The 13,237-nt window shown below is 40.7% G+C and overlaps 1 protein-coding gene across 1 annotated transcript in view; it reads right to left on the bottom strand.

The window, feature by feature from the left end:
• Positions 1-11,783, bottom strand: part of LOC136864725 (uncharacterized) — a 147,195-nt gene extending 135,412 nt beyond the window's left edge. Inside the window, exon 1 of the mRNA XM_067142066.2 lies at positions 11,474-11,783. Coding sequence (XP_066998167.2) covers positions 11,474-11,688 — 215 coding nt within the window. The 5' untranslated portion in view covers positions 11,689-11,783. The remainder of the gene's footprint in view (positions 1-11,473) is intronic.
• Positions 11,784-13,237: the final 1,454 nt, after the last annotated feature.

Raw genomic sequence — 13,237 nt, 5'->3', positions numbered from 1 at the left:
AGTCACGTCCCTGTGGTTCGGATTCCCCATAAATCTGGGGATCCCATGGCTACGATATATCAACAGTCACGTATTGCACTCGGGAGATAGTCGGTTGGAATATCACCATCGGCAGCCCTAAAAGTGTTTTTTTCGGTGGTTTCCCATTTTCACACCACGGACGCCACCATCCCAATCCTCTAACTTTACCCCTACTTCGCCGAAAACATTCGATGTGTTAGTGCGATGTCAAAGAACTAGCAAAAAAGAGCCACGTAAAACTACAAGCTTGCTTTTTGAAATCCACGAAAGATCAATCACAATAAATTTTGTCGGGAATATACTGAACCTAACCGAACTACTCTGCACCTCAGCTGAACTGATACTCATATTAAAAGAACATGTTTTCCCGATCTTCCAGCAACGAGGTAGTTCGAATTATACGGGTGTAGTTATTTGTTTATTTAATACTCAAAACAATACAGGAACTCTATTTTTTTACCAAAGGTATATTAGGGTTATAGTTTTAAATTATAACAAAGAGAATTCTTATACATTTTGTTTTTTTTAATTGTTTATTGTATGTGAGAAACTGCACATTACAACATCGTCTCTTGAGTACATGATACAGTGGTTTAGAAAGTTCCGGGTTACAACCATTTAGGTGGCATTGTAAAAAAATATCTTCTCATTTCAAACACTAGACACTCAAATATCAAATGATTCACACTCTGAATTGATCCACAAAAGCATATGTAGCCGTATGTAACGTTAAGTTTAAAGCGTTCCAAATAAGATTTAAATTTTCCATGACCAGTTAAAAACTGAGTGAAAACAAAGTTCGGCACTAATACTTTACACAATAGTCGATTTTGAACTTCCGGAAAAAATATTTCTCGCGTAACAGATCCTTTCAAACTACATGTCCATAAAATATTTCAGTGATGTAAAATTTACTGCCTGATTTGTCTACAAGATCCAAAAGAGGCGTAGCAGCTGATTTAGCTAATGAACCTGCTTTTTCATTCCTATAATATTCTGATGCTGCAACCTTTACAGAACCACGATCTATGAAAGGAACATCCTATATCGCGTACAGATAATCCGTCCGAATACTTTAGATGGACGGTAGCTAGTGGACGTGACGAGAACCAGTGACTGTTAAGCCGCGAAAGCAAATATTTATTTATATCGCATACTTTACCAACTGTAACACCGGTAAGAATGCAGCATGGACGAAATTGTCAACGTAGTGCTTCTGTTACACAATATAATGTGCTTTCAAGTAGACGTTACATGTCTTCCCCCTCACAAGAGTTGCAGTTCGGAGAAGAATGGAGCTTTTAGGTTCTATGAACCGAACCTGACGTATGTTAATCGAGATCACTGCACTGAATGATATATTTTGTTATTTGCTTTACGTCGCACCGACACAGATAGGTCTTATGGCGACGATGGGACAGGGAAGGGCTAGGAGCGGGGAGGAAGCGGCCGTGGCCTTAATTAAGGTACAGCCCCAGCATTTGCCTGGTGTGAAAATGGGAAACCACGGAAAACCATCTTCAGGGCTGCCGACAGTGGGGTTCGAACCCACGATCTCCCGAATACTGGATACTGGCCGCAATTAAGCGACTGCAGCTATCGAGCTCGGTGAATGATAATTAAGTAAGAACATCGAAGTTAAGTCATCGTAAAATGAACTAGAAAGAAATTGTTACTTGCCAAAGAAACGTAAGTCTTTACTGCTAAAGACATAAAAAAAAACAAAGAAGGAAAGAGCTTTTCATGCTAAAGACACGCAGAATATAGGTATATTGGGAAAGCACTTTTGGTATTGTTAAGAGGGAAATTGTGAGTAGGACTTAACAGTTTTCAATTTGTTATTTTCACGCATTTTTTTAATATTTAGCCCTGCACATGGTATTGTATTCTCGTCGTAGTTCAATCACTTCAACTTCAATCACTACTGATCTGCATTTAGGGCAGTCGCCCAGGTGGCAGATTCCCTATCTGTTGTTTTCCTAGCCTCTTCTTAAATAAGTGCAAAGAAATTGGAAATTTACAGAACATCTCCCTTGGTAAATTATTCCAATCCCTAACTTCCCTTCCTACAAACGAACATTTACCCAATTTGTCCTCTTGATGTATTCCAACTTCATCTTCATATTGTGATCCTTCCTACTTTTAAAAATACCATTCAAACTTATTCGTCTACTAATGTCATTCCATGCCATCTCTTCACTGACAGCTCGGAACCTACCACTAAGTCGAGCAACTCATCGCATTCCTCCCAAGTCTTCCCAGCTCAAACTTTGCAACATTTTTGTAATGCTACTCTTTTGTCGGAAGTCACCCAGAACAAATCGACCTGCTTTTCTTTGGATTTTTTTCCAGTTCTTGAATCAAGTCATCCTGGTGAGGGTCCCATACACTGGAACCATACTCTAGTTGTGGTCTTATCAGAGACTTATATGCCCTCTCATTTACACCTTTACTAGGCAGCAAGTTTTAGGAAAATATTTTCTCAGTTTTCTGCCAGGTATCGCGAGTTGAATTCTGAATGTCTACCTCTAAATCCCGTTCCCTAACTGGGGGTCGAGGATGAGTTGAGATGAAGTTCAATCATCTGTCATGTTTTTACTGACGTCGAACTCAGTTGAGGAGCTAATGGCGATGAAATGAATGGTAGTGAATGAAGATGAGTATAAAGGAGGTGGAAGGAATCGCTGTGACATATGACTAGGAAACCTGTACCGGCATTTGCCTGGAAGTGAACATGGGGAACCAGAGAAAACCATTCTGAGGACAGCCGGGGGTGGAGTTCGAACCCACTCGGCTCCCGAATGCAGAGCTTGACTCCACTGCCACTCCGCCACGAGTTGAATTCTGTGCTTCAAGATAACTAAAGCCTCCCAAAACGTAGGTGTTACAGAAGTGACTGTGACAATGTCACTGCTAGAGATCGAAACATTGATCTTAAAGCTAGCTTTCTGAAACCATGATAGGACTAAGAAACCGAGATGAGGCGAGGCTGCTGGATTCGGAAACAGCCCACTTTATTTTAAATTCCTTTCTGCAATAATTTTTTCGATTCTTATACCTTGTCTTACTCGTTAGGCGAAGGTTGTAAATGTTATTGCTGTATCAATGGCGCAGTCTATTCCAAGAAAATGAGTTAGATCCGAACCGATGTCGGAGCACTTAAGGGGTTAAAATGTGACAACTCTGTGTCGTTGGCTTCCGGCATTTTAAAATGAAATGAAATGTCGTATGGCTTTTAGTGCCGGGATATCCCAGGACGGGTTCGGCTCGCCAGGTGCAGGTCTTTCTATGCGACTCCCGTAGGCGACCTGCGCGTCGTGATGAGGATGAAACGATGATGAAGACAACACATATACCCAGCCCCGCGCCATTGGAATTAACCAATTAAGGTTAAAATCCCCGACCCGGCCGAGAATCGAACCCGGGACCCTCTGAACCGAAGGCCAGTACGCTGATCGTTCAGCCAACGAGTCGGACGACATTTTAAATAACTCTTGTGAGACAATAATCAGACATCCTGGTCTATAGCAACCGAAGGGAATTTTTATTTCTGAATAACAGAAAATTAAATGATTAATTGTGAAACATTAGAAGAAAATAGTGTATATATATTAGGGTTCTTTGTCCCTTTTTGAACATTTTTATATTCGGACCATTATTATATACCGTACATATTCATGTATTTTAAAATCTATTTGAATGTGCGGTTAGTGGCTTGAAATAACCAGCTATGTTCATTTTAGTTCAAGTTAGGACAGACTTTTGGCACAATAATGAATTTCGTGTGGCTTTTGCAGCCGAATGCAGCCGTTGTTAGGTAGAGGGTGGGCGGCGTCTGCAGTGTGTGGTAAACTGTGTGTTATTATAATGGAAGATAGTATTTGTCGGTAACAGCAGACCATGAACCAAGGAAATTAACCGCTTACGATTAGAATCTCATGACTAAGCTGGGAATTTAACTCGGGCCATCGATACTCAGTCATTGAGCCGGACAGACTTCTGGTAAAAGCCACGTAGGAACGGAAGCTGCTGTTGTTTGAGTCATCAGTCCACAGACTGGTTTGATGCAGCGCTCCATGCCACCCTATCCTGTGCTAACCTTTTCACTTCTACGTAACTATTGCATCCTACATCTGCTCTAATCTGTTTGTCATATTCATACCTTGGTTTACCCCTACCGTTCTTGCCACCTACACTTCCTTCAAAAACCAACTGAACAAGTCCTGGGTGTCTTAAGATGTGTCCTATCATTCTATCCCTTCTCGTCAAATTTAACCAAATCGATCTCCTCTCACCAATTCGATTCAGTATCTCTTCATTCGTGATTCGATCTATCCATCTCACCTTCAGCATTCTTCTGTAACTATAAGGTTAGATTTAAGGAGTTTCTAATAATTAACGTAAAAAGAAACGGCGTTCTCATAACGAAATATTAGACGACAATGAGCAGCCGCAGAACAGTTACGTCGAAATGCGAGATAATAGGGGCAGCTGGCAATTATTTGCAATTAATTGTATTCAGAGACATCTGTTGAATTACTCGACAACCAACAGTCGTGTTTATTCGATACCCTCACTGGTCTCCCACAGCAAGAAACAAAAACGTGTAACAATACCATCCTAATTCAGGATTTATAAATGCGAGTAGTTTTAGATTATGCATCTACGAACCCCCAAAAAACATAGCTTTAAAGTAAAAAAGAAGCAGTGTATTGAGGAATGGAATGAGTTCTCAGTTACGATCGAATAATATAAATAGCAAGTAAGGCTCGCCAAAGCTTCAATACAGGGTAGCTTCAGAATATCCTTCCTTAACTGGAATTAATAACCATATAGGTATGATTCAGGCAAATGTGTGCTGGGTCTAATAATGAGCACATGCGAATAAACTATCGAAAATAATCAAATAATTCAAATGATTTTAGAACAGTAAATAATATATGACCACTAGCTAAGTTATTGGTAGAACTAGGAATTTTATGTGCTGCACCTTAATAACATTATTGCTATTAAAACTTGCATCTTGCCTTATAAGGAAAACATGAAATAAACAAGCTTAACTGTGTTTTGATTTCACTTTTTTTTGCACCTTTTTGCACCTTAACTCAATGTCACACCTTTTAGCACTCTCACCCTCCTCCCCAACTTATGCATTTTCTCCTTTGCCGCGTTTTATTCCCATAAAAATTAAACAAAGGAAACCGAACGTCTGCGGCTTAATCTACTTTTCTTCCGTTGACTTTTTGTAAGTGAAAAATCTCCCACTTAATGTATACTTTTTTTTGGGTTAAAATTTATAGTCTTTAGAGGCGTATCATTTTACCTTTGCGCTCAATGCCCATTAGGCAAAAGTTTCCAAAATCAGTTGGCGCTTCATCGTACTAAAAAACCAAACCAAACCAAACCCCATGGCACTACAGCCCATGATGGGCCTTGGCCTACCAAGCGACCGCTGCTCAGCCCGAAGGCCTGCAGATTACGAGGTGCCGTGTGGGTAGCACGACGAATCCTCTCGGCCGTTATTCTTGGCTTTCTAGACCGGGGCCGCCATCTCACCGTCAGATAGCTCCTCAATTCTAATCACGTAGGCTGAGTGGACCTCGAACCAGCCCTCAGGTCCAGGTAAAAATCCCTGACCTGACCGGGAATCGAACCCGGGACCTCCGGGTAAGAGGCAGGCACGCTACCCCTACCCCACGAGGCCGGCGCTTCATCGTACTACAGGAAGAAAACGAGACAGGTGAAGTCAGATCTGACGGGAGGCGAATACCGCCCCTCAGTCAGATCGTTTTTCCCCCGCCAGCGCAATATCAGAGATTTTTCCGACTCATCGGCATTTCTCGGAAACAGATGAGTAAAGGGGCATAGTATTCGCCCTGGGACCGTCAGGTACACGCCCTCAAATAATAATAATAATAATAATAATAATAATAATAATAATAATAAATGTGAAGTCAGATTGACCGATTACCAATCGCGTCAATCAGTATCATGGAGTACTGGAGAGGAGAACGAATTTAAACTGTTGTAACTTATCAGTCCAGAGTTCATACACATTAGCCTGTGTGTAATGTCTGTCATTCCCCTTTGTTGCCAATATTCACCATGCCGAAACAGAAAATGAACGCTGGGAAGATGTGTGGTGATGATAAACAGTTTAGTGCAGATGATATTCAAAAGTGATTGGTCTGTTCTGAGATGCAATGTGTAGACTATGATAATTCAGTAAGAATTGATGAAAAACACCACAGTAATCGTGTCAAGCGAATACAGATGAAGAATAAGGAAATATAATGTAGTGACTGACTACAAGATCAGTTTATTAGTGAAGCAATTGCCCCTTCAAATTCAAGAAACAAAAGTGAATCTCTTACTAATATTTTAAAGACATTTGGGGGGCATCGTGCTCAACTTCTGAAGCTTAACAACCCTATTATGAAATCGTATTTACAGAAATATACTGGGAAGTCTGTTCCAAATGAAAGCACTCTGTACGAAGAAAATTGAAGACAGATCAGGCAAGTACTAGCCGATATTACAGTTTTTTTTCCTAAATGAAACCACTGATAGGCAGGACATATATGTTTTGAACATTTTAGTAACACCGATAAAAGGACAGCAAGTGAAACCCATGTTTTTTACTTTCTTTCTGTATTAGGCTGTTGCCAACCCGAAACCTACTCTAATCTTAAAACATGTGACCTGCATTTCACATACACTGCATAATAATAATAAACGTCCTAATAACTACATTTATATTGTTTTTGGAGATGCTGAATAGTGTCCTGCAGGAGTTCTTTTACGTGCCAATGAATCTACCGACACGTCCGACTCGTTGGCTGAATGGTCAGCGTACTGGCCTTCGGTTCAGAAGGTCCCGGGTTCGATTCCCGGACGGGTCGGGGATTTTAACCTTCGTTGGTTAATTCCAATGGTCCGGGGGCTGGGTGTTTGTGCTGTCTCCAACATCCCTGCAACTCACACACCACACACAACACTATCCTCCACCACAATAACATGCAGTTACCTACACATGGCAGATGCCGCCCACCCTCATCGGAGGGTCTGCCTTAAAAGGGCTGCACTCGGCTAGAAATAGCCACACGAAATTAAAATCTACCGACACGAGACTGGCATATTTGACCACCTTCAAATACCACTGACTGAGGCAGAGTCGAACCTGCCAAGTTGGACTCAGAAGGCCAATGCTCTACTGCCTGAGCTACTCTCATCCAGGCATACATATTCATATGCGAATGAATTTGTGTCTTCCATTAAGAAAAATCTGGAAAAGCTCCTGCTAGGATACCATATCTATGTTGAAATTACGGGACTTCCTCTTCCACCTTATTCAGTTCTCATTAGATGGGGTACTGGGTCGAAGGCTGCAGTGCAATGGCGCCGGCATTTTCTGCCCCCCCCCCCCCCCCTCCCTTCCCCCCGCTAAAATGATTTTAGGTGGGCAGAGTGCCATTTTGCCCCCGACCCCCCAAAAAATTCTCCTCCTAGATGTTAAGTCCCCTTTAAACGTGGAGTTTGGTAGTATTCGGAGGCTGCTAAGACGTTAAACCTGGGGAAGATGGTAGATGGTTTTATATCAGGAAATGAGATTAGAAAGCGGGCATTCGTTTAGAAGCTACATTTCCCAATGAGACTGCTCAGGCGCTACACCTGGTGCTGAAGCTATTATCATGAAATGAACAGTATACAATAATAGTACATTTATTCCGAAAATATATTTATTAAGCAAGTTCTAATTTTTTTTACTTATAATTATTTTTGATAGCTACGTACATAAAACATTCCTTCAAAATATTTATTTATGAATGAGGTTCTATTTTTCTGTTTACTTCTGAATATGATTGAAAACTCCGCCAAAAGACTCGTTCAAAAATGCATTCGAGAAACAAGCTCCATTATTGTTCTGTTTTTCTCTTTGTTTGTGGATACTGTTATGATCTAGGAATGCTTGCATTAATAGTTCCTCCTCATTTCGCATGCTTATGTTCATGTTAATCATGCCCCCCCCCCCCATAATTACCCGATGTCGGCGCGTCTGCCGCAGTGTTTATCTTTAACCATTTTAAGGTTACATGGGATTTCTTAGATGCTTTACCAAATTATTACTCAGCTGTGACAAACGACGAACAGATCAACTTTTAACACATGGCAATCTTTGCAGCCAACTGCCCTTACAAAGTTGGAGGAGTGTCCTCAAAAGGATGCGCAATGAGCTGTTCTGATGGGGTGGGAAGGAAGCACTGGAGGGTTGTGTATTAATAAGGCGGAAGGTGTAGTGGAGCTTTGCCATAATACCTGACGCTGAGGATTTTGCAACAAACAAGGATCTACATTCCGAATACAAACGAAACATGCTCCACTTACGTCTGCTGACGTGGAACGTTCCTTGTCGACCTTAGTGAGCGGAGGTGCAGCTTTACTGATAAAAACTAACTGTTTCTGGACGAGCGCCTTTAATAACATTGTGTTTTGGGACTGTTATTAGGCAATCTTTAATACATCTGTGAATTTGTGTCCCAATATGAATGTTAATGGTTTTAGTACAGTTTGTGATGAATATTTACATTTTAATTTGCATTTTGCTTGCACCTTTTTGACCCAAATTTTGCAAATAAAATTCCTAGCTCTAGTTATTGGTGTATACTGTGGACTGAATGATAATGCCAAGAAGTCAATATACCGTGTTTGATGACTGATTTAACCAATCACATTCATTACCGCCCTCCCCCACCCCACTCCAAATGGGCAGATAAAGCGGAAATAATCACCCACATGAATAACAAGTCTGTTTATAGGGATTTAAATGAAACTTTCGAAAAATACCTGTATAACGTAACAATGATAGAAAACTGAGGGAGACTGCTGCGCAGTTCGGATCGAGTAGAAGTGAACTTGCATTCGGGAGAGAGTAGGTTCGAACGCCACTGTCGACAGCCTTGAAAATGGTTTCCCGTGGTTTCCCAGTTCCACATCAGGCAAATGCCGGGGCTGAACCTTACATAAGGCCACGGTCAATTTCTTCCCACTCCTATCCCATCGTCGCCATAAGACTTGTCTCATTCGATGCGACGAAAAAACCAACAATCCAAAGTTAGTTAATTTTCTTTCTTGCTAATTGTGTAATTGACCTTACGAATTGATTCTCTCATTTTCCCAGACGTTTGCAGTATTAATTACCATAATGTAGTATTGAAATGAACCAGAAAATTCGGATGAAATGTATGGGATTATTTTAAATAAAGTATACATAAAACAGCATATAAACTGTCAGAAGGAACTCAAGGACTGAAACAGCTGAATCCTTCAATATAATCTTCCAAGAAGTCATCCGAATTTTCTCGTTATTTACATATTGTATTTGTACCGTATACAGAAATCATGGTCCACTATAATTTCAGTTATTATACTGGCCAGATAGAAATTAATCGAAGGAGTCCAATGATTCATTTGATTCTTAAAACAAGAATTATCAACAAACTACAGCGCTAGTGGACCTTGGCCTTCCAAGAGACCACTGCTCATCTTGAAAAGCTAGAGATTACGAGGTGATGCGTGGTTAGCGCGTCAAAGCCTGTCAGCCGTTATTCTTGGCTTTCTAGACCGGATTTCGAACCAGCACTCAGATCCAGGTAAAAATCCCTGAACTGGCGTGGAACCGAACCCTGGGCCTCCGGGTAAGAGGCAGACCTGCCACCCCTAGACCACTGAGCCGGCTGGTATGACCATCGCTACAGCAGCAGCGAAGTTAGGCAAAGTTTGGGTCGAATAACAAAACTTAGAGGAGTATGTGACCGGGATGGATGACGGTAAGATTACTTGGAAAAAGAAAAAAAAAACGAGAAGGAGGCGTTGGTTATTATTATTAATAATTGCAAGACGTGTATACAAAACGGCATGAGAATGTAGTGCAGTAGAGATGAATAAATTATATACTGTAATTATTATAATATAGCCAGCCACCGCAGGTCAAGAGCAGACGAGTAGTTATCAGATGGCCTGTAACGCTTGTCAATTGAATTCGTTTTTACCGAAGACTATCTCATTAATAACGTGGAGCGGGATGGTATACCTCTTACCGGGCGAGTTGGCCGTGCGCGTAGAGGCGCGCGGCTGTGAGCTTGCATCCGGGAGATAGTAGGTTCGAATCCCACTATCAGCAGCCCTGAAAATGGTTTTCCGTGGTCTCCCATTTTCACACCAGGCAAATGCTGGGGCTGTACCTTAATTAAGGCCACGACCGCTTCCTTCCAACTCCTAGGCCTTTCCTATCCCATCGTCGCCATAAGACCTATCTGTGTCGGTGCGACGTAAAGCCCATAGCAAAAAAAAAAAAAAAAGGTATACCTCTTATGCAGAAGCTGGATATTACTGTCGTTTAATTGTGGTTCGTGTTATACAACCTCTGTCCAGTTCCATATACTACTGTCTTCGATGGCGAGTGAAACTCAGGTTTGTAAGAGGTACGTTACACGTTATTCCAAATAAATACAACTGACTATCGCAAGGTGTATTTCCTCTCTTTCACGGTAATTAATGCATTATTCTGTCTTTTGGAATACTCACCAAAGCCTGATAAACGGCCAACGTAGCTCAGATGACAAGGTATTGGCAATGCGCTTGGCTGTCTGTTCAATTCTAGTCTTGTGCATATTGTCAATGTGTGCACGTTAACTCGTTTCTAGGGAAAATGGCCCCCAAACAATGTGTAAAAAGAACGCTGTATTTTAATACTCACAACTGGCTGTGTACTGGAAGAATAGAGCAGGTGGCTGATAAAACATTCTTCGCCTCCTGCCAGCAGGTAAGCGAGATCCAGTATATTCCACCAAAACCATTTATCAATACGGTAAACTTACTTGAAAACGCCTCACTTTTTAAATACCGCAGACTGTCTTGAAAATTCAGTATATGAAATCTTGTTTCATACAACAATGAAACGGAAAACAATTGTTTTACCACATTATCGGGTGCAAAGCGGAATATTCTATGTATTGTTTAGCTAGACCATGGCGATTTTCCAGCTAAAATTATTTTTGAATTTATATGTGTGCAACATAGTCATTTCCAATGAACTCCGGGGTGCCAGTAATCCTAAAACAACGGATGTGGCGAAATCCAGGTAGTACTACTGTAGTATTTGCAGTGATACTGTATATCCAATTCTAGGGCTTAGGCCCTCCCATATTCCAGACATGAAGTTTGCCGGTGACGGGGTGGGTTATGCTGCTCTATTTGCCAGAGTATCAAAAAGTCTCCCAATTGGCCACGAGCTTGTTGACAGAACATGGTATATTTTCATACGTGTTACAGGTTAAAATCGCATCATCGAGCTTCTATTCAGCAGTCGAATTCTCTAACCAGCCCAAACTAGATAATCTACCAATTGCCTTAGAAGTTATCAACTTAGAAAATTATATTCCATTCCTCTTACCTTGCGAATGGTTCATCCTCAACCTGGAACAGTTCTTCAATGGGCTGTTGGGTGATTAGCTTCTTCATCTGGTTCTCGGTCAGTTCCAAATATCCTGGCGTGGATGACATCTTCATTGCAACACGAGCACTTTCCATTTTGCTTCTATTGTCACTATTACACGTCAGATGATCTGAAACTCCTCCGCTCGAGGTAATGGCAAACACTTCTCGCATATTTCACCATACACTCGTCACTAAATATGAGACACGGTTTGTCCTGAAAGCTAGACCCGAACGGAGCTGGCAAGATCCACAACCACTCTCCGCCGTCTGACTACAGCAAATGGTTAAGGCACCGAACACTGCAGCGACAATGCGCTGGTTATCGACCACGGGTGGGGAGCCGGCGAGAGTGGGGGCAGACCCTCAGACAGAGCAGCTTGATGTGATAACGTTCTGTTGCAAAAAAATGCCAACATTCATAAAGAAACGTCTTTAATTGCTCGTGTCCTCTGAAATTCTACCATTGCCACAGAATAATAGTCCCATAGATGATCGAGAGCTTAGTTTTTAACTGAACCTACGTGTGTACAGCTTCTGTTCTAAATATTGTCTTTGTCTGTAATTGTTGGATTTTGTCCTATACTTTACTTTCATCTCGGATTAGTCACACGTAAGTCGAAAATAGGATCAGGTGCATTTTTATTTTTCTGTCCGCTGTGACATATGAAAAGAGCTGAATAGTTATTGATTTTCCTTCTCACTAACTACTATTACGATTTTCGGAGACGCGGAGGTGCCATAATTTTATCTCGCGGGAGTACTTTTACGTATCGGTAAATCTACGTAATGGCTGTACACACGGGCATCTTTACGCCTAGCAATTAACGAGGTACAAACTTCTCGTATATGCTAAGTGAAACCCAGGGCCATATGCCACTATAGAAATAGAAATCTTGTTTCTAAGTTCTTCCACTTCATATCGGAATCGATCCATGTCCATTCAGGTGAACCGAGCGCCACCTTATAGCCTTGGTTAAATAATACACACAAACACAATGTACAAACACGATAATGGTAAACAAGTAAACAGAAAAATATTGTACTGGAGAACTATCGACAGTTTACACATACACGACAATGATATTTTTACAACTACTGCAATAATGATATTTGATAAAATAGTTTTTGTCAAGCTAAGTTCAAATAGCGATATTCAAATGTTGATAAATTTTGTCGGAAAATGTTATTGCCGTCATTTTCATAAATAAAGGGCTACATTCATGATTATAGTCCATTTTTGAGATAATTGCACGCTAAAACGACCTGCGATTTCAAATATTGCTATGCAAATGTTCTCAAATTTTGTCGAATATTTTATGGTCTATTTTTCCTAAATAAAAAGCTACTATTCATGATTACAGTTCACAATGGATACAATTGCACACTAAAACAGTGTGCCAAATTACATTGGTCTATCATTAACTGTTACTGAGATAATTTCCTGTAAATGTATATTACTTTTACTGTAAAAATATAATTTATATCACAGGAGTAGTTTCCGAGTTTACACTTCCGACAGCTTGGAGTGAATTTGCAACCTTAAAGAACATTGCAAGGGATAAAATATCATAAAGAATTAATCATGAAGTATAACCAGTAACTGTAAAGCTGATAACAATGTACAATGTTCATTCATTGCACATGATATTTTTTGTCTACCTAGATTAAGTATTTCTGTCCAAATTATGATGGCAAAAATAGTGATCTTCTACTTCTTCAC

This window comes from Anabrus simplex, chromosome 2 (assembly GCF_040414725.1).
Source record: "Anabrus simplex isolate iqAnaSimp1 chromosome 2, ASM4041472v1, whole genome shotgun sequence".
NCBI classification, from domain to species: domain Eukaryota; kingdom Metazoa; phylum Arthropoda; class Insecta; order Orthoptera; family Tettigoniidae; genus Anabrus; species Anabrus simplex.
The sequence above is the reverse complement of the archived record's forward strand: the minus strand, read 5'-3'. Positions and strand labels throughout refer to the sequence as shown.